Genomic DNA, 21,654 nt, shown 5'->3' with positions numbered 1-21,654 from the left:
ACGTCGCTTCCGACGAGGCTTTTCCTCGGAATCGTCGCAGACCGCCTGCGCCGCGCTCGTTTCAGACAGCAACGCGTCGTTAGCCTCGTCAGGCTAAACTCGCCGGCGCCGCGCACGGCTTTTTACATGGAAAGTCATTTGTTGGAAATGTGCATATTTAAAAGAACACTACTCGGGTATTACACCCCGAAATTTGCTCCGGTGAGAATTGAGCAGGAGTTTGTACAAAAAGTCCATGAGTTACAGATTTACATTTTGGATCGCAATCAGTCACAAAGTGACATTTTGAAAAGAACATCATCGGGGTCATACAGAGTCAAATGTTTCAACGTGAGGATGGCGTGAACGTCTGACATTGAAGACAACACTTTGAACTTAGCACACCAGGCAACTTTCCAGGTACTACACGTACGCGCAGTTTTACGCAGCGTCATCATTCGAGCTAACAGCCGCATAGCATTATTTTACACATAATGTTGTGCACATTGTTCCACTATCTTTATCCCTTAAAGGTTTTCCTGGCTTGACATTAGCAAGTAAGAGCAGCGGTGTAATGTATTGAATGGCATAACTCGCATTCTCCCGAGGGACTTTGGCTTATAATTGCTCTCTCTCTCTCTCTCTCTCTCTCTCTCTCGTGTTTTTTTTGTTGTTGTGTTTTTTGTTTTTTTTTTGAACCAATGCTCACGCATACTTGCAAAGCGTGCCGGTTTCAACGTCTCCTGGGGGGAATGAAATCACAGATTGTGGAGAGCTTCTTCGTATCTTTACCATAGTAACATGAGCTGAGTAACCGTAGCCACCGCGCAGGCAGGAAAAGGCAAACGCTGGGGAAAAGGCCGCTTCGACGGAACAGCGGCTGACCGGATGACGGGAAGTCATCATCAAAGTTCACTAATGTGCGCAATCGCAAAAGTAAACTGAGAACAAATGATTGCGCTGAAGATCAAGTCCCCCCTGCATTGGATCCTTATTGCTATTCGTCGCTCACACGTCCAGACATGGTCAATGTCATATTTTGGGCCACAAATATGTTCTCTGTTATTTTTACACATGACCAACCGATTTCAAGTGTTAAAAATAGCTTGACGTACAAATCTATTCACGCCCTCGAACACTCGACTGTGCCGCCTCTAACCTCACGCCGCGGGAGCCGCGCGGCATTATGTCGCCTCGAGATTGAAAAGTCTGGACGCTTTAAACCTGCTTTTGTTCAAAATGGATCCCTGTAACACCTCAGTGCGGAAGGAACTCGTGAGCCGCGAAGGTATGGCATTGCAGATTCATTTTGGGTTGTTACATTTCTTAGTCAGCTCATTGGTTCGTGTAAAACCTCTGAGAAAGATTTTGGGAAGTCTTACCGCCGCCTCGGAATAAAGGCCGCGGGAGTCGTAATGCCGGGGCTCCGCCGCCGGTTGTCATGGTTACGTAAGCGAGCGCGAGAGCCGCCCCCCTCGGAACAGGTTTATTTCGGCAAGACAAGGAAAGGCCTGCTGCAATTCTCGATCCCGAGCGTAGTTTGACGAAAGCCGGTGAGAGATGTTATTCGAACACTTCGGAAAGCGTTTTAAACTGTGGGAGAAAATGGCGAGAACCAGTTGGTAAAGAGGCGGCCTTGACTGATTGCAAGGAGAGCAGGCGCAAATCAAACTCCTGAGTCGAAAGCTTTTGTATGTAAGGTATAAGCGCCTCCTTGTTAGTGTTGTTATGAGGGCAAATTGTGTTGGTTTTATAGGGCCTCTCTACGTTTCCCACAGTACGCTTCGACTATCGGCTCCCATATGAGCTGCAAGGAAAAATGCTCAAAATGCGACCACTTCGGGTTCCCGCAGGAAATACGGGCGTTGTGGTCGCGGTGAGGAAAATGGAAAGGGGGCCCGCAAACTCATGCGGCGTTACTGCAGACCATTTGTTACCTTTTGTGAGGTCTCCCAATGCACAAACGCATTCCTGTGCGGATGTTCATGAGAAGATTCGCCCCGGGCGGATGTTGGATTCATGCCGATTCGTCATCACGATTCACACGTTCGGCACCACGCATGGACAGGAACTGCCGCAGATGTTTGACAATCTCATCTCACCTCATCTCATCTTGGATGGTCGCAGCATGGAATATACAATGCTATGAAAAGTATTTGACCCCACCGTCTTGATTTGTTTTTGTTTTTCTTGCACATTTTTGTAATGTGTTTGTTAATAAGGATTTTTTTTCTCTCTCTCAAAAGTGGATTCAAACCATTGATCATTATTTTGGAATCAACCACATATGCGTTCTTGACACAAAGAACAAAGTGAGCACAACACTACCGCTATCTGCTCAGTCGGACCGAAGAGCATAAGATTGTCATGACTCCGAAAATTGAAAGCATCATCCGCACGGGCGCCGACACGAGTCGCCAGCAGCCAGCTTTCGGTCTTCCTCGTCAGCTGGAGAAGCGTCGTGCCGGCGTTGCTGCCCGGGATCGCGTCGCCGCTCTGGCCGGGCGCCGCAAACGTCGGCACGGCCGACTTGCGATCACACGCCGCCACGTCCGCATCGTAGACCGCCGGAGGTGTCGCCTGATGGCCCCCGCGTCCAAAACCGCCGAGGGCGTCTCGGTGAGCCGCTGTCAGCGGTATCCGACAAACTATCTGACTCGTGCTGGCTGCAAAGACAAGTTCCATCGCCCGCCATAATTATATTTGACTAAGTTTCAGATAGATCGATAGATCGATAGATCGATCGATAGATCGATTTTATTCTGACAAGAGCTGCAATGCTTTGTTTGTGGGAGATGATTGACGAGAGCTAGCCAGCTACCGCTAACTAGCAGCTAGGCTAACTAGCTGGCTTAGTGGAAGCCGATGTTGCCAGCCAGCGTGGATTTACGCATTTTATGGCACCGAGACCGACCACGGCTGCGATGCAGCGGGGGATCCTGGTTAAGGGAAGCCATTTTAACAGCAACAAAAAGTTGGGAGAAAAAGGAACTGGACAGCTCCCGAGACAAAAAAAAAAAAGGGGCAAACGTTCGTACAACGCATGTCTCGTGCACGTTCACGTCGGTGATGGGCGTGGCTTTTGTCGGGGACGGAGGAGTGACGTGCGGCTACAATCAAATCTTGCTAGCGGTTTGAAAACTGCAAAGTCCACCTTCAACCACTGCGATGCTATTAGGAAAACGTGGAAACAACGGCGTCCTCGTAACGATGTGATGTAACCTCGTGACGTCGCAGCCGGCTCCTGCGACTGCTTTAAACACTTGACCACGAGCATCGGTAACATCTTTATACATTTATATGACAATAATGTGGAAACGTCAGCTCGGCAGGCTGCGCAGCTCGCTAGAAATGTTCTGATTCCTGACTAATGCTGAGTCATCAGTTTCACACACACACACACACACACACACACGAGTCCCGTAATAGTATTGTGGTGCGGATGTGCGTGTGTGTCGGAGGGCTGCAAGAATTAGAGAAAAAGGGGACTACACTCAATCCTGTCCCTGAAACCATTTCCAAGTCTCAATTCAATTTATAGCTTCAAGTCAAATGGAGCTCGAACGGCGCTGGCCCGATGTGGCTTCAAAGTTTCCGTAATGAGCCTTTGTGGTGAATGGAAATGACACGGCTGAGGCCTCTTCTACCATAATTGTGGCGGAGGCACACATGAGCCAGCGACTTTCTGTCGCCCATTATTCATAATAACCAACGAGACAAACGAACACTGCAACAACTCCAAATATTTCACACGCGCGAGTGCGATGCGAGTGCCACCAGTTATTAACAACGGCGGGCCGTGCATTTGCTACCTGGGCCTCGAGTCGGGACTTAACCCGCGGCTTAAGCGCACCACCATCAACGTCGAAATCAGATCGCAAATGTGCTACATGCATCATCTAGACCATCTCAAAATCAATATTTATCTAACAACGTCACAAAAACCCACCAAAGATTTGGATTATTAAATGTCCTAATGTGCGCAGATTACTATCGATGTGTTTCGCTAGTTGGTTAACAAGTTTGGCTTTGACCAACCAATCAGGGGACGGAAAAAAAACTGCCGCTGTCATTGAGGGCGAATGCGAAATCTGATTGCTTGAGGAAACGGTTTCATTGCTAATATAGTTGAAGACGGCCAGCACGAATGATTCTGAAGGTCCTGGGAAGATTAGATTGACACGGCAACACATAGAGGCTGAAATCCGATTGGACAGACAAAACAAATAAAATAAATCTGACATCCACATGAAGCAACGGAAGCGGAGAAACAGGAGAAACGTGACAAAATGAAGAGAATAGGTCGGAAATGGCGTTTTGGCGCTTCTGCTCTTCAGACAGCAGAAAAGGGAAACAAACGTACAGGGAGCCAATGCGGTCATTTTGAAATCGGCGTAATATGTGGAACAAACGTGAGCTGCGAGTCTCAAATCATTTGTTTCTATGTGAACCTGCGATTGGCCGGCCGCCCTCGCTCCCAAAGTTGCCTGGGATGGGCTCCGGGGGCCTCATGTCCAAAGACTTGCCTGGATTTCCCACTCAAACATGGCGTCCGCTCACATCCAGAAAACGTCGCACGCACAGAAATATCCTGATGTACGAATCCGTGCGTGCGCATGAATCCAAGCGCATTTCCTTCGTACAGCCCAATCATCGTAGAATTGAGCGCACGTGTCGGAGTCGCCGACCCCTCCCTGTCCACGCCCACATTTCAATGTGCCAATCATATTGAAATGAACCCTGCGCCTGGGATCCCGATCTCACAGCAAATGTGTTCATACAGTCAGCTACACTCAGCCCTATGGGAGAAACGGTCATGCGCAAATGTGGCATGTATCAGAATCAGAATCAGAATCAGAATCCGAATCCGAAGCCGAATCAGAATCAGAATCATCTCTATTTGCCAAGTATGTCCCCAAAAAACCACACAAGGAATTTGTCTGCGGTATGCTCTTTGTAATAAATCTTTTCAATTCAAAGAATTGGCAGATTGGCAGATTCCTCCAGCGTCCCTCACTGAAAAAAAACGAGCCCTTTGAATTTACTTCATTTGAACATGTACATCGGTTGCACATGATTCAAATGTGTTCAAATGACATAATTGACCCCTCCTAAAAAGAATATGTCAATTTAACAGATTCGAATCGTATGCAACCGATGTAAATGTCCAAATTAAATTGAAAGGATTCTTTTTATTTATTTTTTCCAGTGCCGGCATCACCGGTTTCATCCCCCGTTCCTTTTGCGTCTCCTCCGACGCAATTACACTCCAACAACCGGCTGCTGCTGCCCGCCCGACTGCCCGAGATTGTGAGGGCAATAGGCGGCATCAACGATCGCCTTGACCAATTGATAGGCGTCCTCGCAAATATCAGCGATTCAATAAATGCACTGGTCCACAAGTGAATTCCCAGTCCTCGCTTCTTTTACATTGTTGAAATCAAATGTCGTCGGGCGTGAATTGCTCACGTGTCTCCGATGTGCAGATTTAAGCTAACCCTTTCCCAGCATCCCCTCCAAGTGTCGCCGAAGCACCGACAGCTGCAGAAACGTGCGCACGCCAGCCATGAAGTCGCCACATTTCCACGCTCATTTCACTCTGGATACATCGGAACGTTGCCGGGAAAAAACACGTTTTTGTGCGTACGCACCTTTTTGCTAACACACAGTTGGATACAAACTTAACAAATAGCATCTACGTGGCGGCGTTATAACAATTTAAGCGGGAGATAGTCGAACACAAACGGCGCAGCAACACATTTAGACAGAGAATAGAACAATACTCACAACCATACTGTATATTCTTTATCCTCGGTGGAAAACGATGAATATGACTGCAGGTTACTGACTCACTTTCATTAGTTGAGTAATCATCTTTGTGAACAAAACAAAAATATTTGTTTGTTTTTTTGGGACCGTCCCCTTGACTAACACATCCTGAGGAGAGGAAGTGAAATTCTCCCCCAATTGGACGCGGCGCGTCAGGAAAAATAAAAGAATAGAAACCACATCCTCATCCAATGAATTGATTAGGAAGCAAGGCAGTAATTAGAAATCTTCTGCTGGGGCCGGCGGGAGGGGGCCAGGGGGGGGGCGGGGGACCCGTGGCTACCTCGCTGACTCATGTGGACACACACACACACACACACACACACACACAGTACCCCTCGTCTTGCATCGGCATGGAAAAAAACAAAAAACCATCATGACTCAAAACTGCTCGCTATTTCAAAGATGATGATGATGAGGATGAGGATGATGATGATGAGGATGAGGATGATGATGGGAAAAGAAAGCTTGACCTCTCATGTGCTGCGATTGCGTAATGACGCCCCCTGCTGACACCACCGGCAGACCTTCCACATTTGGATATTGTTTTTGCCGTTTGTATTTACTTTTTTTTTTTTGTTTTTTTTTTTTTTTTAAATGAGATTTTTATTAAATATCTGCTTCACGGCAGGGGTCCTCATTTAAAAGTACATTTTTGGGGTGACATTTAACCGAACTGTTATCCCTAATTAGACTCCAAACAGCTCCAGTCGCCATAAAAAGTCTGCACACCCCTGTTCAATGCTGTGATGATTATAATAATCGTAATAAAGGAAGAGCTCAAGGTAAAACGTTCCCAATCTCCTTCCGCGATGGCTGCGATGGATCAAGTGCGCAGCTCCACTGAATCTTTTCGGGGGGGTAAAAATAGACAACTGCGATCATGTGCGCACCCTCGTAACTGGTGATGCAATTAGCCGATCGCATTCTAACTCACGTAACATTCTAACTCTTTGCCGTTAGTACAATCGTATAAAGATAAAAGTGCTCAGATCGCGTTTGCATTGGACTGCCGTGAAATTTGTGGATTCACCTCTTGATTGTCTTTTCTATGATGGCCTCAAAATTGAAATCCTCCATAACGGTGGCAGCGCGGGAGACATTTGCACGCATACAAGCAATATGGGGTCTACTGTACACAAAACAATAAACAGAATGTGAAGACGCATCATTGATTGACTAATCCATTGCTCCTACTCCTGCCGTGTTTGACGTGGCCACAGGGGGGCAGTGTAAAACAATCATGACGACACGAAGAGTGACATAGAAAACTGCAACAATGTGAGTTGAGTTGTTTTTCACTGAGGATAAAGAATATATGCCTGTGTGTATTTCTATATTGTCTGTCTACAGGCGTTGATGCACCGTTTGTGTTCAAGTATTAGATGCTTTTCTTTAGCTCACCTATGGCGTTTCGCATTGTGTGGTAGCATTAAGCTAGCAGAAGGCGAATTTGTGTGTTCTTTTTAGCTTTGCGCTGAGCGTGACAGTCAACTTGGACCGCGATTGGTTTTTGCGACGTGACCTAGGTGGATTTCGGTCTTCGGACCGCACGCCGGACCGGAGTGAAGGTGGCGGAGTGTGGGCGGCCTGTGGCCTTCGAACCTTCTTAAAGTTCTTCAGTCGCAGGACATCGAGGTGATGCTTTCCTTTCAGCACCAACACGCCCCAAAACCAAACAAAACCTTCCAAATGTCACCGGTGATGTACTTTGGTGGAAGTTTGACGCAGAGAAAGTACTTGGAATTGAATTCCAACATGGAAGGTTGCACACGATTAACGTGCTAAACTAACATTGTTATTTTCGAAAAGAGGGCAAAATTAGCCGATCGCATTTTCATGGTGTGCAAATTCAATCCCCCCCCCCCCCCAGTGTCTACTCAAGCACCCCTAAAATTTGAAATTGTTTTTTGTTGGTGTTGGTCGAAACTTCCATTTTATTTTGGCTCAACGTTTATTTAACCTTGCTCAGTTGTGATGGTTTCGTCACAAAAGCATTGTGCTTTTTCCATTTTCCAGATTTCCATTTCTGATCCAGCAAAGCGGCCAAGTTTGAAAACACTGGCGCAACGGGGGGAGGGGGGGCGGGGCGTAAATGCGCGGTGATCCACATCTGCATTAAAGAAGGCGGGCCGCTGACTCGCAGCCAAGTTCATCTCAAGTGATGGCCAAAGTTTCGCAACACTCCGCGCGTAATCCAGTTTGGAGACCTTTTACGCACGGCGCAATTTCTGCAACCAGCAGACTGGGAATTTCGCTGGAAGCACTGAGGAGGAGGAGGAGGTGGGGTGGAAGGAGAGGGGGCATATATTGAAAGAAGGGCGAGGAAGAGCGAGAAGAGTCGTCATCGTCGCTGGCATCGCACAAGACGAGGAGGCTGAGAGGAGCTTCCCCGCCCACGCGGACATGGAGCACCGCAGCCCGGTGGGCGCTCGTCACCCGAAGCAGAGGACACTTTGCGCATAGAGTTGATTTGCTGAGCGGACTTAACCAGCGGGATTGGAACAGCGCACCTTACCTTGAAGGTCTGTTTTGGTATTTGAACATCTTTTTTTTTTTTGATTTTGTCAGTAAAAGTGACTTACTGGGTTTCTGGGCGTGCTGGGAGGTTGTTGTATTGATCATAAAGACGCACTGGACGCGGATGCATTCAAAACACGCTCATAGGTCGTTTTGCATTGACTCGCCTTGAAAAGAATCTTAATTGGCTATTATGATTATCATTACTACTATTGTGTCACTTGTCGGTAAAAGTCACTTTTTGGGGTTCTGTGTGTGCACGCGTGTGGGGAAATGGTTTTGTTTCTTGCAAAGGCGCATCGAAAAAGCAAAGTCGTGCAACTTCTTTCTTTCAAAGCATTTTTCTTGGACTAAATCAATGTTGTGCATTGCGCATCATAACCAAACGGTTCTGCGCGTGCCGGAGGGGAGCGCTTTCGGGTCGGATTTAACACCGGAACGGGCGCTAAATAGCAGAAGTGGGAGCAAGTGGCCGCTTTGCAAGTTACGAGTCAGTGTCAAGTCCCGAGTCCTGTTTCTAAGTCTAGGACTTGCGACTTGACCCAAAAGTACAAGCAAAAAAAAAAGAAAAAAAAAAAAAAAAAAAGTAGACTTCTGGGCACCGGAATAGAAGGCCCTTACGTTGAACCTTTATTTGTCGCAGGGGAGTGGGGCTTATTTTGGGTCGGAGGGACAGTAAAAGTAACTTTGTGACTCCCTTTTACTCGAGTGCTATTATTGTAAAGTAACAATACTCTTACTTGAGGACAATGTTTGGCTCCTCGGCCCACCGCCGACCAGAAAAGTGCATCGTACTTCTCCGGAATGACACTTCGGGGTCCTTGCGCACTTTGCCGGTTTCGAAAGTCTGCTTTCAGAAGACTTTAACTGGCTTATTTTGGTGTGAATTGTCAATAAACATGGGGTCCCCGTCCGGTGGGGTGGGTGTGTGGGGGGGGGGGGGGGGGGTGACTAAACACACGCCTGCTGGAGTTTGCAATCACGTGGCTCCCTAAAGAGTTCGTCACTTTCATCCGCTCTTATCTTGCAGCTATCAAGAAGAAGGACAACGCTTTTTTGGGGGGAGTGGGGGGGTCCCGTCTCTCATCCGTGTGAGCCATGGTGGTGATGCGCGTGCCCGCCGCCCTGGGACTGGTGCTGCTTCTCACGTGCGCGCTCGCCAGCGCCGCGCCGACGACGAGAGCGAGCGTGAGCCGAGGTTGGAGGCGCGCGGAGGAGGGGCGGAGCCGCGGCCACACCGAGACCGCCACCGCCACCGCCACCGGGACGACGGCGGCCGAAGCCCCCTGGAGCCGTCGGAGGAGCGCCGTCGCCATGACGACGACAATGCCCCACGGGCAGCGGAAGGATTCAAAGAGATCGAAAACAGACAGAAGGGATCGGACAGCCGGTGAGTCCCCAAAGCCTACAAAAAGTGGAGGGTCACATGAATGAAGGGAAAAGGGAATGGGGGGGTCGGGGGGGTCTCAAAAGGAAAGGCGACATAAATGGGCATCTTGCCGCAGCTTCCTAAGTTGCTATTTGTAGTTTCTCCAGGGTCAAAAAGTTGCGTCGAGTCAAGTTTCAACGTCTTCTTCATCAAGTGTGGAAAATGAGGCTTCACAATTCTCCACTCTCAAACGTTGTGGGCGTGGCATGCGCCGAAGCCACGCCTCGTGCAACTCTCAAAGACCGCGAAAACCACCTGGAAAATGGATGCCACTCCGCCTGGCAGCTTTCTTGTGCCCACTCGTTTAAGCCACAAAAGTATATCCGCTAAAAGCCTTGGGGCTATTGAAAAAAAATAGATCACACTGGGTTGGGCTTTTCCACACGGCGACAACGAGGCGCTCTAAAGCGGACACGCCGGCGCAAAGCCCCCGTCCAAACGCTAGCTTTCGTTGGTATCCCCCCCCCCCCCCTTGCTCTTGCGTCTTTCTCCCTCCGAAAGGAAGTTTGTATTTTCCGAGCTAGCTTTCTAACCGCACATCGCACTTGCGGCGGATAAACGCTAACGCGAACGAAGGCGCTCGAGTTCTTCTATAACGGGGGAGAAGCGCCCTACGTCAGGGCCGAGGTGCATCTCGGGGGGGGGGGGGGGGGGGGGACTTACCAGTTTTCCTCAATGACACGCCTCCCCCCCTGCTCGACGTCGCCTCCCTTCACCTCCGGCCTCTCGGCTTCTTCTTTCACGGTTGCAAATACAAACGAAGCCTTTTAGAGGCGGCTGCGGAGCGCCAGCGCAGCGAACGAGTCCGCGTCCTGGGTACTTTCACAAAGTCCTGTTATGCAGAGCGAATCCAATGGATTAACGTGCACAAGCGCCCGGAAGCACTTCCGATCTCGATGGCGATCGTAAATGAGCTTCTGGTTAGCCTCGTGCTCTGTCTAAAATGAACAGACAAAAAAACTGGAGGCCCTTAATTGGAAGTGAGCCTGTCCTTCCAGCGTCGTGGATACACGGAATACAAAGGAGGGTTTTCTTGTTACTCGGCATGTGGAAGATAGCAGGGGAGCTTTAAGTCACAAGTCGCAGTTGGACCACTGCGCCTGCAGTTGTCGTCAAGGTGTTTCTTTGAGCGTTGGACAGAAAACTCGGTTTCCAGATCACAACTTGCGTCCGCTGCATTCCGAGCTGCGGGAGATCCCATTTGCGAAAATGATGGGCAAGAAATGACGTTCCGTTCCAACGAGTGACAAAAAGAGCACAATCAATTTGCTCCCTGCCAAAATGTCCGCTTTGAATCTTTTGTATTCTGGGAGGAAAACGGCGGAAGCTAATTTTGCTATTACTGCGACTCGACCCGGTGCAGAAGCGCACATGGCCAGCGTTCTGGAACTTCAAATTCTCCTTCACACTACATTTCCTCATTTTTCTGGCAGTAGTTTTTCGTGTCCGTTTTGAAGGGAGCAAGAAGCTCAGCGGAAACTAATATTCGATATCGGGCGAACGGCGTCGTCGTGCAAGAGCTGCGTTGACTCATCTTGGAGAAATGAATGTGATAATGATCAAGTGGATCAGAGCTCCCATAATGGATCCAAAGATGTGAAAGCGTGTCATCCACATATAAATCTCTCTCAAATGGACTTATTCATGAAAAACTGATTTTTTTGGTTTTTTTCCAAGGGCCCAAAAAAGGTGCTCCCAGTGCCCACCCCATGAGGTTAGAATTCATAGTGGGTCGACTGGTGCCTGAATTAAACAAAATAAACCTCAAATTCAAAACCAATACCATTTTTCAGGGGCCCAAAATGTGCATAGTTATTTTTCGAGCATTTGTTTGTGCATAACGCCACACCAAGAGACCCTTCTTAAGATTAAAATTCATTTTGCATCACCCACTTAGATCAAAATCAATCAAACTATTTGAAACAGTAACAGTTTATAATATCTCCAGGGCCAAAAAGGTGCATAAAAGTGACCAGCGACCCCCAGCGACCCCACTTAAGGTTGGAATTAACAACAAATAAATCGCCTCCCTCAAATTGACGTAAAGCGGCGTAGTCCGCAGTTGACGGACACTATTGTTCGCACAAACGGACGTTAAAGAATTAACTGTTCGAACGTACACTTAGCGCCTGTTAAAGAGTTAGCTGCCGTAAGTGCCGTCGCCGTCTCTGGTCGGCGAGGGCGAAGCGAGGCAGCCGCTGCTGCCGTTTAAATTCAATTTCAAGATTGGGCATAATAAACGATGAATCCGTTTATGAAGTCATAATTCTGCAAATCTCTCATCTCAATTGGAAACATTTCTGCAAAAGGGCTTTTTTTTTTTATGGCAAAATAAGAAACTGATTACCGATATACAACTAAGAAACACGTCGTGAGAGATACCGACTCCCCGCATTGCTCGTCAGTGACTTTTTTTTTTTTTACATGCCGTTCATCATTCACTCCATAAACGGTCATCTTTTCTCTCAATGGCGACACACATTTTCGAATACCTACAGTTGGCATTCCTCTCCCTCGTAATCGTCGTAACAAGCCGAGGTTCACTGACCAATCTTTATCTTCGGCTCAAAAGCTGTGCTGATTTCAAATCCAAAGCGACGCAATGGCGCCGTCTAAAGCGATCTGTTAGTCAGTAGACTGGTTTACAAACCTGAATTTCACAGAGAAGCTCGCCGAGACCCTGTTGATAAACATTTGACGTATATACACGTCGGTGGCAGTGAACAGTCCATGAATATAAATGTCCCCAGCAGTTTAAGGCCATTTGACATTAATGCACGCCATAAGCCTACTGGGACCTTTTCAATAACAAAAAAACAAGGACCCATTTCAGTTTTCACAAAGGCTGTGCTACATTTGTGAAAAATATAATGCAGCAAAAGAACAAATGTGGTTACATTTATGGGGATTTTTATAACAGACCCTCAATGGTTGTTTTTGTTTGTTTTAAAATTGGACCATATGCATCAGTTAAAATTCATGCAAAACAGTTGCTTCCAAAAGCCGAGCAAAAACGGTCCAATGCAAGACGATGAATGTCAAAAGTGCCTTGTAGGCTATTTGGTGTTTTTTTTGGCTTTTTGTGCGGCCATCCATTCACAAGAGTATGTTTGACGATAAAGCTACTGACAACTCGTTTCCACTTAACAGGGTTGGGCATGACAGAGTACAACCAATGCGATATCACCACCAAATTCGGGTAAACTGATGCGTAACGCCTTCCTGTTTTGTCTTCTTCGCCAGCCGTATCCCCGCAAGATCACCGGAGGAAGGGCAAATACCTGAAACATATCACAGGTAAGACTTTCCTTCCTAAGCAAGCGTTGCCAAATTTGAAAGTAAAAGGTGTCAACCGGTATGAGGAAGACAATATTAATGGCGGAAATACTTGAAATAAGGAAATATCGATGCGAAACAGATCAGAATCTTTATTTTGCCAAGTTTGTCCAAGAAATTTGGACAAGGAATTTGCCTCCGGTAGTTGGAGCCACTCTCGTACGTCAACAGACAGTCAGTTGACAGAGAACACTTTTGAGACATTGAGAAAAACACTGAGCAAGAAAAGGTTGCTAGTTATCTGGTAATGCCGGTACAATTATTCTAATTTTTTCTGGGACAATTGTGCAAAAAGATGCACAGAGTCCTCTAGCAATTAGAGCAGTTTGAATGGCTAATATAGCAAGAGTCCGGTGCAATGACCATTGTGCAAAGGGCGCCGAGACTTCAAGGAGTGTATCCAGTTTCAAGTGACTAGTAGCGCGATAATCTGGGACAATGTCGATTGTGCAAATGTTGCAGATACTCCTCAGTCAGTGGGCAAGTGGTGCCGATGCTACTCTGGCATGAGTGGCCAGTATTGGGCAACAACAGATATGCAAATGGTGCAGCGTGGCGAGACTACTACAGTGAGTGCCCGAGTAATATATAATTGGCCCCACAGAAATGTGACAACAAACTCAAGACGAGGAATTGTAAGTTAGCTGTTTAAGAAGTTGATGGCAAGAGGGAACAGGCTGTTGGAATGTCTGCTAGTTTTAGTTTGCATTGTTCGGTACCACCGACCAGAGGGAAGGACCTGGAAGACCAGGATGTGGAGGGTCCGAGAGGATTTTGCACACTCTTGTCTTAGTTCTGGCAGCGTTCAAGTCCTCAACGGTGGGTAGGGGGGTACCGGCAATCCTTTCAGGAGTTTTGATTGTCCGTCGCAGTCGGAGTTTGTCCTTTTTTTGTAGCAGCACCAAATCAGACTGTGACGGAAGAACACAGGACTGAGTCGATGACCGCTGTGTAGAACTGCCCCAACAGCTCCTGTGGCGGGCCTTGCTTTCTCAGAAGGCGCAGGCAGTACATCCTCTGCTGGGCCTTTTTGAGGACGGAGTTGATGTCGGTCGCCCGCTTCAGGTCCTGAGAGACTGTAATTCCCAGGAACTCGAAGGTCTCGACGGTTGACACGGGGCAGTTGGAGAGCGTGAGGGGCAGCTGTGGCGAAGGATGCCTCCTGAAGTCCACGATCATCTCGACAGTCTTGAGCGTGTTCAGCTCCTGGTTGTGTCGGCCGCTCCGCTTCCTGTCGATATGCAGACTCGTCACCGTCCTTGATGCGGCCGATGACAGTGGAGTCATCCGCAAACTTCAGGAGTTTGACAGCCGGTTGCGTTGAGGTGCAGTCGTTCGTGTAGAGAGAGAGGAGTAGTGGAGAGAAGAGACAACCTTGGAGTGCCCCAGTGCTGATGCTGCATGTGGCTGAGGTGGCCTCCCCCAGCCTCACCCGCGGTGTCCTGCCCATCAGAAAGCTGTAAATCCACTGGCAGATGGCAGGCGAGACGCTGAGCTGGAGAAGCTTGGAGGAGAGGAGTTTGGTGACGATGATGACGATGTTAGCCTTTTTTGAAGTATGTTCCATGTTTGCCTTTTCAGGGCCCCTCTACTTCAGCCCTAAGTGCTGGAAGCATGTGTACCACGTGTACTACCAGACCAGAGACTGCACGATACCTGCATGTAAGCAAGCTAAACACGAGCTCTTTGCCTCACTGATCATCCACCGCATGTTGCCCAACAAAAGCTTCCAAGACCTCATTTAAGGCATCTCTATTTTCTTCTTTTTGGCAGATATCAAAAGATGTGCACGGCTTCTCACGCGTCTTGCCGGCAGCCCAATGTGCACGGGGGGCTAACACGAGCAAGGTATTCATATTCTACCCTCAACGTTGGCAGGACTAGCGTTACAAAAATTGAGTTGGGATTTGTACCCCTTTGAAAGAAACAGTCCCATTGCTAATCATTTGTTTTACATCGACCGCTGATTTTTCAGGTCGTGGGCAGATTAGATTGACGTGGTAGCACATAGAAGCTGAAATCTGACTGGACAAAGTAAATAAACACATCAAAACATCTCGCACATCCTGGAAGCAATGCAGCCGAGAAAAATGCTAATGCTAATGAGGGGAATAGAGTGTTGGGAACCAAACTGGTATTTTTGCTGAATAAATTAACACAAATTCATGGAACAAATATTCCTTTAGGTTGTAAATGTAGGTCAGTGCTTCTGATAGTGTTCCCACCACTGGTATTTACTACAAGTTTAAACTCAGTGGGTTATAAGTTACATCATAACTAGTATACTGTACAACATTAATTGGAAGGGGAAAAAAAATGCTTTTCCATGATACCTCAGAAAATAGTTGCTAGGCTACATAACGTTTTGTTGTCTGCTTGCGAGCCGCATCGTATTCCAAGTACGTGAACATACCTCAAGCGAGCCTTAAACCAACGTCAGTACTTCTCCTGTCCTGAGCACCAGCGCACGTTTTTCCCTATTTTGTCCTTAGAATACAATGTCGGTGCTCCACTCGTTGTCGTCGCCACGGTAACGAGTGTATCCGGTCGCATTTGAGTTGACAAGATAAAGCCCAATGATCGTAAAAACGGGATGTGCAAGATTATATTGCAGCAGTCTGACATACTGCAATCGTGAAAGAGCAAATTTGTCTTGTTGTCTGATCCGGCATTACGTGTTGTCTGTCCCACACCGCCGACATATATATATATATTTTTTTTAATAACTTTATTGGCCGTCAGATAGTTCCAATACTACGTAAAAAGACGCGCGACAAGGCTAAAGATAAACTAGTGTTTGGATTCAAATATACTGTGCACGATGGCGACGCAGAGTTAAATGTCTTTCGCGGAGCCGATCGATGACGTCATTGATCGGATCGGCGAAATATGACATGAAAGCCGATCAGCGTAAAATGCTAATTATCGGCCGATACCGATCAGCCTGATGAAATCGGTGTAAAGTCTAGTTCTGACTAGAAAGTGCAGAGGTATTGCGTGAACACAGAGCATTAAAAGTAGCACAAGGGAAAGGGAGAATTTTCTGAATTCCCCTGCCAACAAATTAAAGAAAGCACTAAATTTGTTTTGTTTTCATTTTTTTCAAGGTCCAAGCTAAACACCTGCTATCCAGAATTCTAATGGTCTTGGCTGGGAAAAGTGCTTCAGAGAGCCGTCTGAAAAAAACACCGAGACCAGCCCTTTTGTTGAACTCGGGCATAACAAGTGTCCTTCTCCTGAAGTCTACTGACAATATGGACGGCGCTCAAAGACAGAAAGAACCCACTGGGACCAAGAGCCCTTTCAAATATGTTGCAAATCTTGCAAAGATGGAGACGAGAGACATCAGGACGATCCATGAGCTCGTTTTTTTTTTTTTTATAAAAAGGACTAAAGGACGCTGACTCCGTTGGCCCGAGCGCCTACACGAGATGTTCACGGGACACGAACCACGGTGGGAAGCCACAGAAGATTCCATCAAAATCTATATTTATATATTTGAAAAGCTTCGACTGGAGGCCGCAACCATTTCCACATTTGTGTGTAAATCGTGTAAAACAAAACCATAAAAAAAATGTCCAGCATATAAGCGATATATAGCTGTATATGATATATAAAAGCAAGTTATATTTAAATAAATTATATAATTGGTACAAAAATCCAGGGGTAGTTTTTCCCTGCTGATAAGGTGATTGCTGAGCCAAGCATGGCGGCGGCGGCCCCTCTGTCAGTGCTTTTTTTGGGAGGTGTTCTTCAATTTGTTTCGTTTTCCCCCGTAACGCTGACACAGTTGACCCGCGCTGTTTATGAACTGTTTATTAGCAACGCCTTGCCTGAGCTTTATACGAGGCGCGAGTGCGAATATAGAGTCCGTGTGTATGCGCGTGTCAAACCTTTTTGGTTTGTTTTCCTTGAAACATGTCGGTGAGGAAACGTTAGATTAGAGACAGCCGTCATGTTAATGGGCAATAAATGATCGTGTCTGACCTGTACTAATGGATTTTTCAATGCTGCGAGCGCCCACCAGGAAACGCACGTTGTTTTGTACGTTGGCAGATTCCGAAGCGATGCAGCTGCAGTTATGAATAGTAACAAGACGTAGAAAGTGTTGTTTTTTTTTTGGGTGCTTGAAAACAACACGCTGCTTAAGGATAATCACTTTGCATTGGCCACACATTACAACTTCAATTCCACAAGGCCAAAAGCGATTTTGATGCAGCGATGCAGAGTTTTTGATGCATATTAGGTCCTTTAACGTTGAAGTCAGTGAAATGACATCCTAAATCAAACACAATCTGTTTCTGGACATGCGTCAAACCCCTTAAACATTTTACCCCCATACAAAAAGAATAATTCTATTTCATGCCCCTTTCCTGTCGCTTAAGGTCATTTTACAGGCTAATGATTAGCCTCGCTTGAATAAGTTGGAGGAGGTTGGCGAGAGACATTGGCAACGTTATACAGTATTTATGGCTTTTAATGTGAGGACCAGGATTTTTTTTTATTTTTATTTTTTTTATACAATACTTACAAAAAGTTAGGGATACTGGACTTTTAGTTCAGATTTCTAACTAGCAACCCTCTATTGCTCAGTGACTGTTTTTTTTTGGTTTTTTTGTCAATGTCTTTATGTCTCCAAAGTGTTCTCTGTCAATTGACTGTCTGTTGTGGTACTAGAGCGGCTCCAACTCCCGGAGACAAATTCCTTGTGTGTTTTTTGGACATACTTGGCAAATAAAGATGATTCTGATTCTGATTCTGTGAAGGCCCCATTAATGCTGAAAGGTACATACAGGTTTTGGAGAAACATATGCTGCCATCCAAGCAACGTCTTTTTCATGGACACCCCTGCTTATTATAAAGCACACCTGTCCGCCCACCCAGCTCCCTCTCAAATTGACTCGGTTGACTTTCCCGATTTTAACAATGTAAAAACAGAACGTCTGCCACTTCTTTGGCACCAAATCAGCCCTTTCTAAAAGTGAGTACCTTTTCCTTTCTGTCGACAACTCATCAGACAACACCTCGATTTCATCACTCTGCCTACTTTCACCTCTCCCGTCTCCATCCCGGAGTTTGGCTTTCCGTCAACTTTCTCAAACTTATCAGTGAAAAAAACAGAACTTCTAATCGCTGGCAACAGTTCAGCCCAGTTTCAGTTTGGCTCACCAACTCCTCAGACAACATTTTCATTTTACCAATGCCTTCTTTCTCTCTGCCTCTCAGTAGACAATAGTACTGCCACTCTTCATCATACACTTGTCCCATTCCGTCATGACTGCTGTAGCTCATTTCTTAGGGTTTGCCGAACAAATCCTTCAGAAAATGGTAACAGAACACCTCACATCTGGTCAACAAGCTTCCCCATTACACACCACATCATATGCACGACTCAAAAAAACTTGGGGATATTGCCTTTTCGGGGGGAATTTCAGGATGAAACGAAAATGCACTACGGTATAACCTTTAGAGAATTTCACACCACCTTCCCTAAACTTTTAATGTTCAGTGTTTCAGCACTTTTTACACAAATTGATGTTCACTAATAAAGAGTTGAACAGCAAAATTCTTATTTTTATATTTTGGCCACTTCCCACTGAGAACATCCCAGCGAGGTACTGTTAACCGACCGTTCGGTGTTGTCTTGCTCACAGGAGGAAGAGGACTGTTGACCTAACTTTTCTAAGTGAACCAGGAAATGTAATTTGGTACATTCACGGATCAAAAACCGGTTGTGAGTTTTGCCGTTCGGCGCCTTGTCGTCGAAAAGCAAGCTGTGGAAAAACTACTGAAACATTGAACAGTTCGACATTCAAAGGTTTCAAGAAGGTCATGTGGACTCGTCGGACCACAGAACACTTTTCCACTTTTCATCGGTCCATCCTAGATGAGCTCGGGCCCGGAGAAGCCGGCGGCGTTTCTGGGTGTTGTTGCTAAATGGCTTTAGCTTTGCATAGTAGAGTTTCAAGTTGCACTTCCGAATGTAGCGCCGAACTGTATTTACTGACGTTGATTTTCTCGAGTGTTCCTGAGCCCACGTGGAGATATCCTTTACACATCGATGTCGGTTTTTGATGCAGTGCCGCCCGAGGGATCGAAGGCCACGGGCATTCAATGTCGGTTTTGGGCCTTGCCGCTTCCATGCAGTGATTTCTCCAGATTCTCTGAACCTTTTGATGATATTATGGACCGTAGATGATGAAATCCCTAAATTCCTTGCAATTGTACGTTGAGGAACATTGTCCTTAAACTGTTCCGACTTTTTTCTCATGCACTTGTTCACAAAGAGTACACACTGACGCCCTTCAGCTGTGCGTGCACACAGTTCCGGGGATAGCCTAGCAGCAGAGTGAGTGAAAGAAACAGCCCCAGTTATTATCCAGAAAACTGCAAAGTCCATTATTAGTGTCAGAGCAGATCATTAGTGGATGACTTCTTCATGTTTGCGAGACTTGCAATACCAGAAGTCAGAACAGTTAATGTCCTTAAGATAATACAGAATAAAATATTCTCCTCCATGTGATTCACTCATAAAAATATTATTGCAAGATTATGACTGACTTTTACCATTACTTCCCCCATTTTAACACCATCACAGATGCTAACGGAACACATGGATGTATGAAACAATTGGCAGGCCCTCCAATGACCAGTTACTTCATTTAAACTTTGGCTACATCCTTGCGAATGAGTCACAGCCCCATCCAGCATTAGCAAGAGCTAATACAACCATTGGCTCCTCCAAGTCGGGGGTGTCGCTAGGGTTGCTATTGGCTACGACGCCACAGGGTGGAGTTTCCTCTGCATTTTTGGGGCCATTTCCGGTAGCCGTTTTTACTTCCCTTTCAGTAACAAGCAACAAAGCAACAGCAATGGCGACCGTGGAAGAATGTCTGCTAGAACAAATGGAGCTAGATGACCAGATGATAAGTTTAACGATGCTGCAAAATCGATCGAGAAGGCGGCGGAGAACCCAAGGGGCACGCCGAGGACGTCATCACAGCATGCGACTAAAACGGACCAATCGCGAGAGATGATCTCCGCGGCGCTCGACGCGCAGCAACAGCTTTTGCCGTGTGCGCGTCGACCTACCCAGAGGGCCCTGAAACTGTTCTTTCACAACTAGATCACAGGTCCTCAATAAAAAGAACAAACAACAAAGGAGGCTTTTCTTGATGGAAATGTTTTCTTTTTTCTTTTTCTAGAGTGACTTGGTTTCCTGTCATTCAAAGTGATACAGTAATGTTTTTTTTTTTTTTTAAACTGACCACACATTGAAGTTGTAGTTACACTTCAGCCCCTTTTCAAAGGTTCAGCCTTTTTCCACATGGTTACTACTAGCTGTGAAAGACAAAAAAGGGGGGGCACTGGAACCTCGCACCCAGATTTTCATTGCAAATCCTCCACCCGATCTCTGCACCATGCTCCACCCACACCAGAAGGTGCAGGCTAAGAAAGCTCAGCAATTTGGCGTCACTCATTTGTCTAGGATACCCGCTTAGGATTTAGGATTTGAGCGACAAGTAGGAGTTGGTCTAGGTTTGCACAAGCCCTGGAATTGGCCCAAAATGGCTAGCTTCCCGTTCAATTTCGGGCAAGGGTCGTTGAGACTTTTTGGTGCATCCTGTTATGATAGACGTGCTCGCCCAGATTCATGTCGATAAGAGAAATTTGTGGCGTGGGGCAAAATATTTTTTTTCCCAGACTTCATCAATGGCAAGTTTTCGAAAATGGTAAGGCCACAAAAAGGATGATTACAGTCATTTGTCTGTAAAACAATAATAAACAGCAATTCCCAGAGGGTCCTTACAAGCATGACTCAAGTCTTTGGACAACTGAAACGACATTTCCTCAACTCCTTGCTCAAGCAGGGAAAAAAAACACGTATTAAGTGCAATTACCGTATTTTCCGCACCATAGGACGCACCGGATTCTAAGGCGCAGTCTCAATTACGGGGTCTATTTCTGTACTTAAGCCACAGATAAGGCGCACCGTATTATTCGGCGCATGCTAAAACAAGGTAAACAGTGAGTTTGGTTGAACTTTATTCTTCTACGTATTTCAAAACACACTCGCATTATTTTTTTGATCAATCTTTTGTCACAAATCCATCGAAGTGCTCATCTTGTGTATCTGAATTGAACAGCTGGGCAATTTCCCCATCCAACATGCCGGGTTCCCTCTCGTCATTGTCGGAGTCAGACTCGTTGCCGCGTGGCTGTTCGTCAAAGCGGATACCTTAGCCCAGGCATCCGCAATCCATTCACGTATGGTGGCGTAACTCGCCTCCCAGTCTTCGCAAAAGGTGTGTTCGCCATCTCTCGTCCATCGCTCGCAACTTCACTTTGAACGCCCTGTTCACACCGATGTCCGGCGGTTGGAGTTCGCCGGCAGTTGCTGCGCCACGGCAGGCCTTGCGCGGATGGCGAGATGGCGCCTTCTCATAAAACCAAAGCACCGAGACGGACCTCCTTGAAAGTGTTCGACCTTCATGTCTTGTGCTATCGTGGTCGCCTTCAGTCGAATGGTGACTGTCGAGACGCTTCTCCCGGCTGTTCTT

General features: G+C 46.7%; 1 protein-coding gene across 3 annotated transcripts; it reads left to right on the top strand.

The window, feature by feature from the left end:
- Positions 1-7,898: 7,898 nt before the first annotated feature.
- LOC133468348 (ALK and LTK ligand 2a-like) lies at positions 7,899-17,849 on the top strand. Of its 3 annotated transcripts, XM_061754157.1 has the most exons (6): positions 7,899-8,333; positions 9,359-9,718; positions 13,001-13,054; positions 14,675-14,755; positions 14,867-14,941; positions 16,201-17,849. In XM_061754157.1, the coding sequence occupies exons 2-5, from the start codon at positions 9,427-9,429 to the stop codon at positions 14,929-14,931; spliced, it is 492 nt and encodes a 163-aa protein (XP_061610141.1). In that variant the 5' UTR covers positions 7,899-8,333; positions 9,359-9,426; the 3' UTR covers positions 14,932-14,941; positions 16,201-17,849. The 3 variants fall into 3 exon arrangements, 2 of the variants coding, with proteins under 2 accessions (XP_061610141.1, XP_061610140.1); XR_009785466.1 differs by having other exon boundaries at positions 14,675-14,941; XM_061754156.1 differs by lacking the exon at positions 16,201-17,849 and having other exon boundaries at positions 14,675-15,593.
- The last annotated feature ends 3,805 nt before the right edge of the window (positions 17,850-21,654 follow it).

Source organism: Phyllopteryx taeniolatus, chromosome 18, assembly GCF_024500385.1.
Source record: "Phyllopteryx taeniolatus isolate TA_2022b chromosome 18, UOR_Ptae_1.2, whole genome shotgun sequence".
NCBI lineage: Eukaryota > Metazoa > Chordata > Actinopteri > Syngnathiformes > Syngnathidae > Phyllopteryx > Phyllopteryx taeniolatus.
Note: the sequence above shows the minus strand (reverse complement) of the source record. Positions and strands in the feature narration are given on the sequence as shown.

Coding starts and splice junctions, on each gene's coding strand:
- LOC133468348 (XM_061754156.1), top strand. CDS start 9,427: ATGGTGGTGATGCGCGTGCCCGCCGCCCTGGGACTGGTGCTGCTTCTC. Junction 9,719..13,000: donor CAGAAGGGATCGGACAGCCG/GTGAGTCCCCAA, acceptor CTTCTTCGCCAG/CCGTATCCCCGCAAGATCAC. Junction 13,055..14,674: donor ATACCTGAAACATATCACAG/GTAAGACTTTCC, acceptor TTGCCTTTTCAG/GGCCCCTCTACTTCAGCCCT.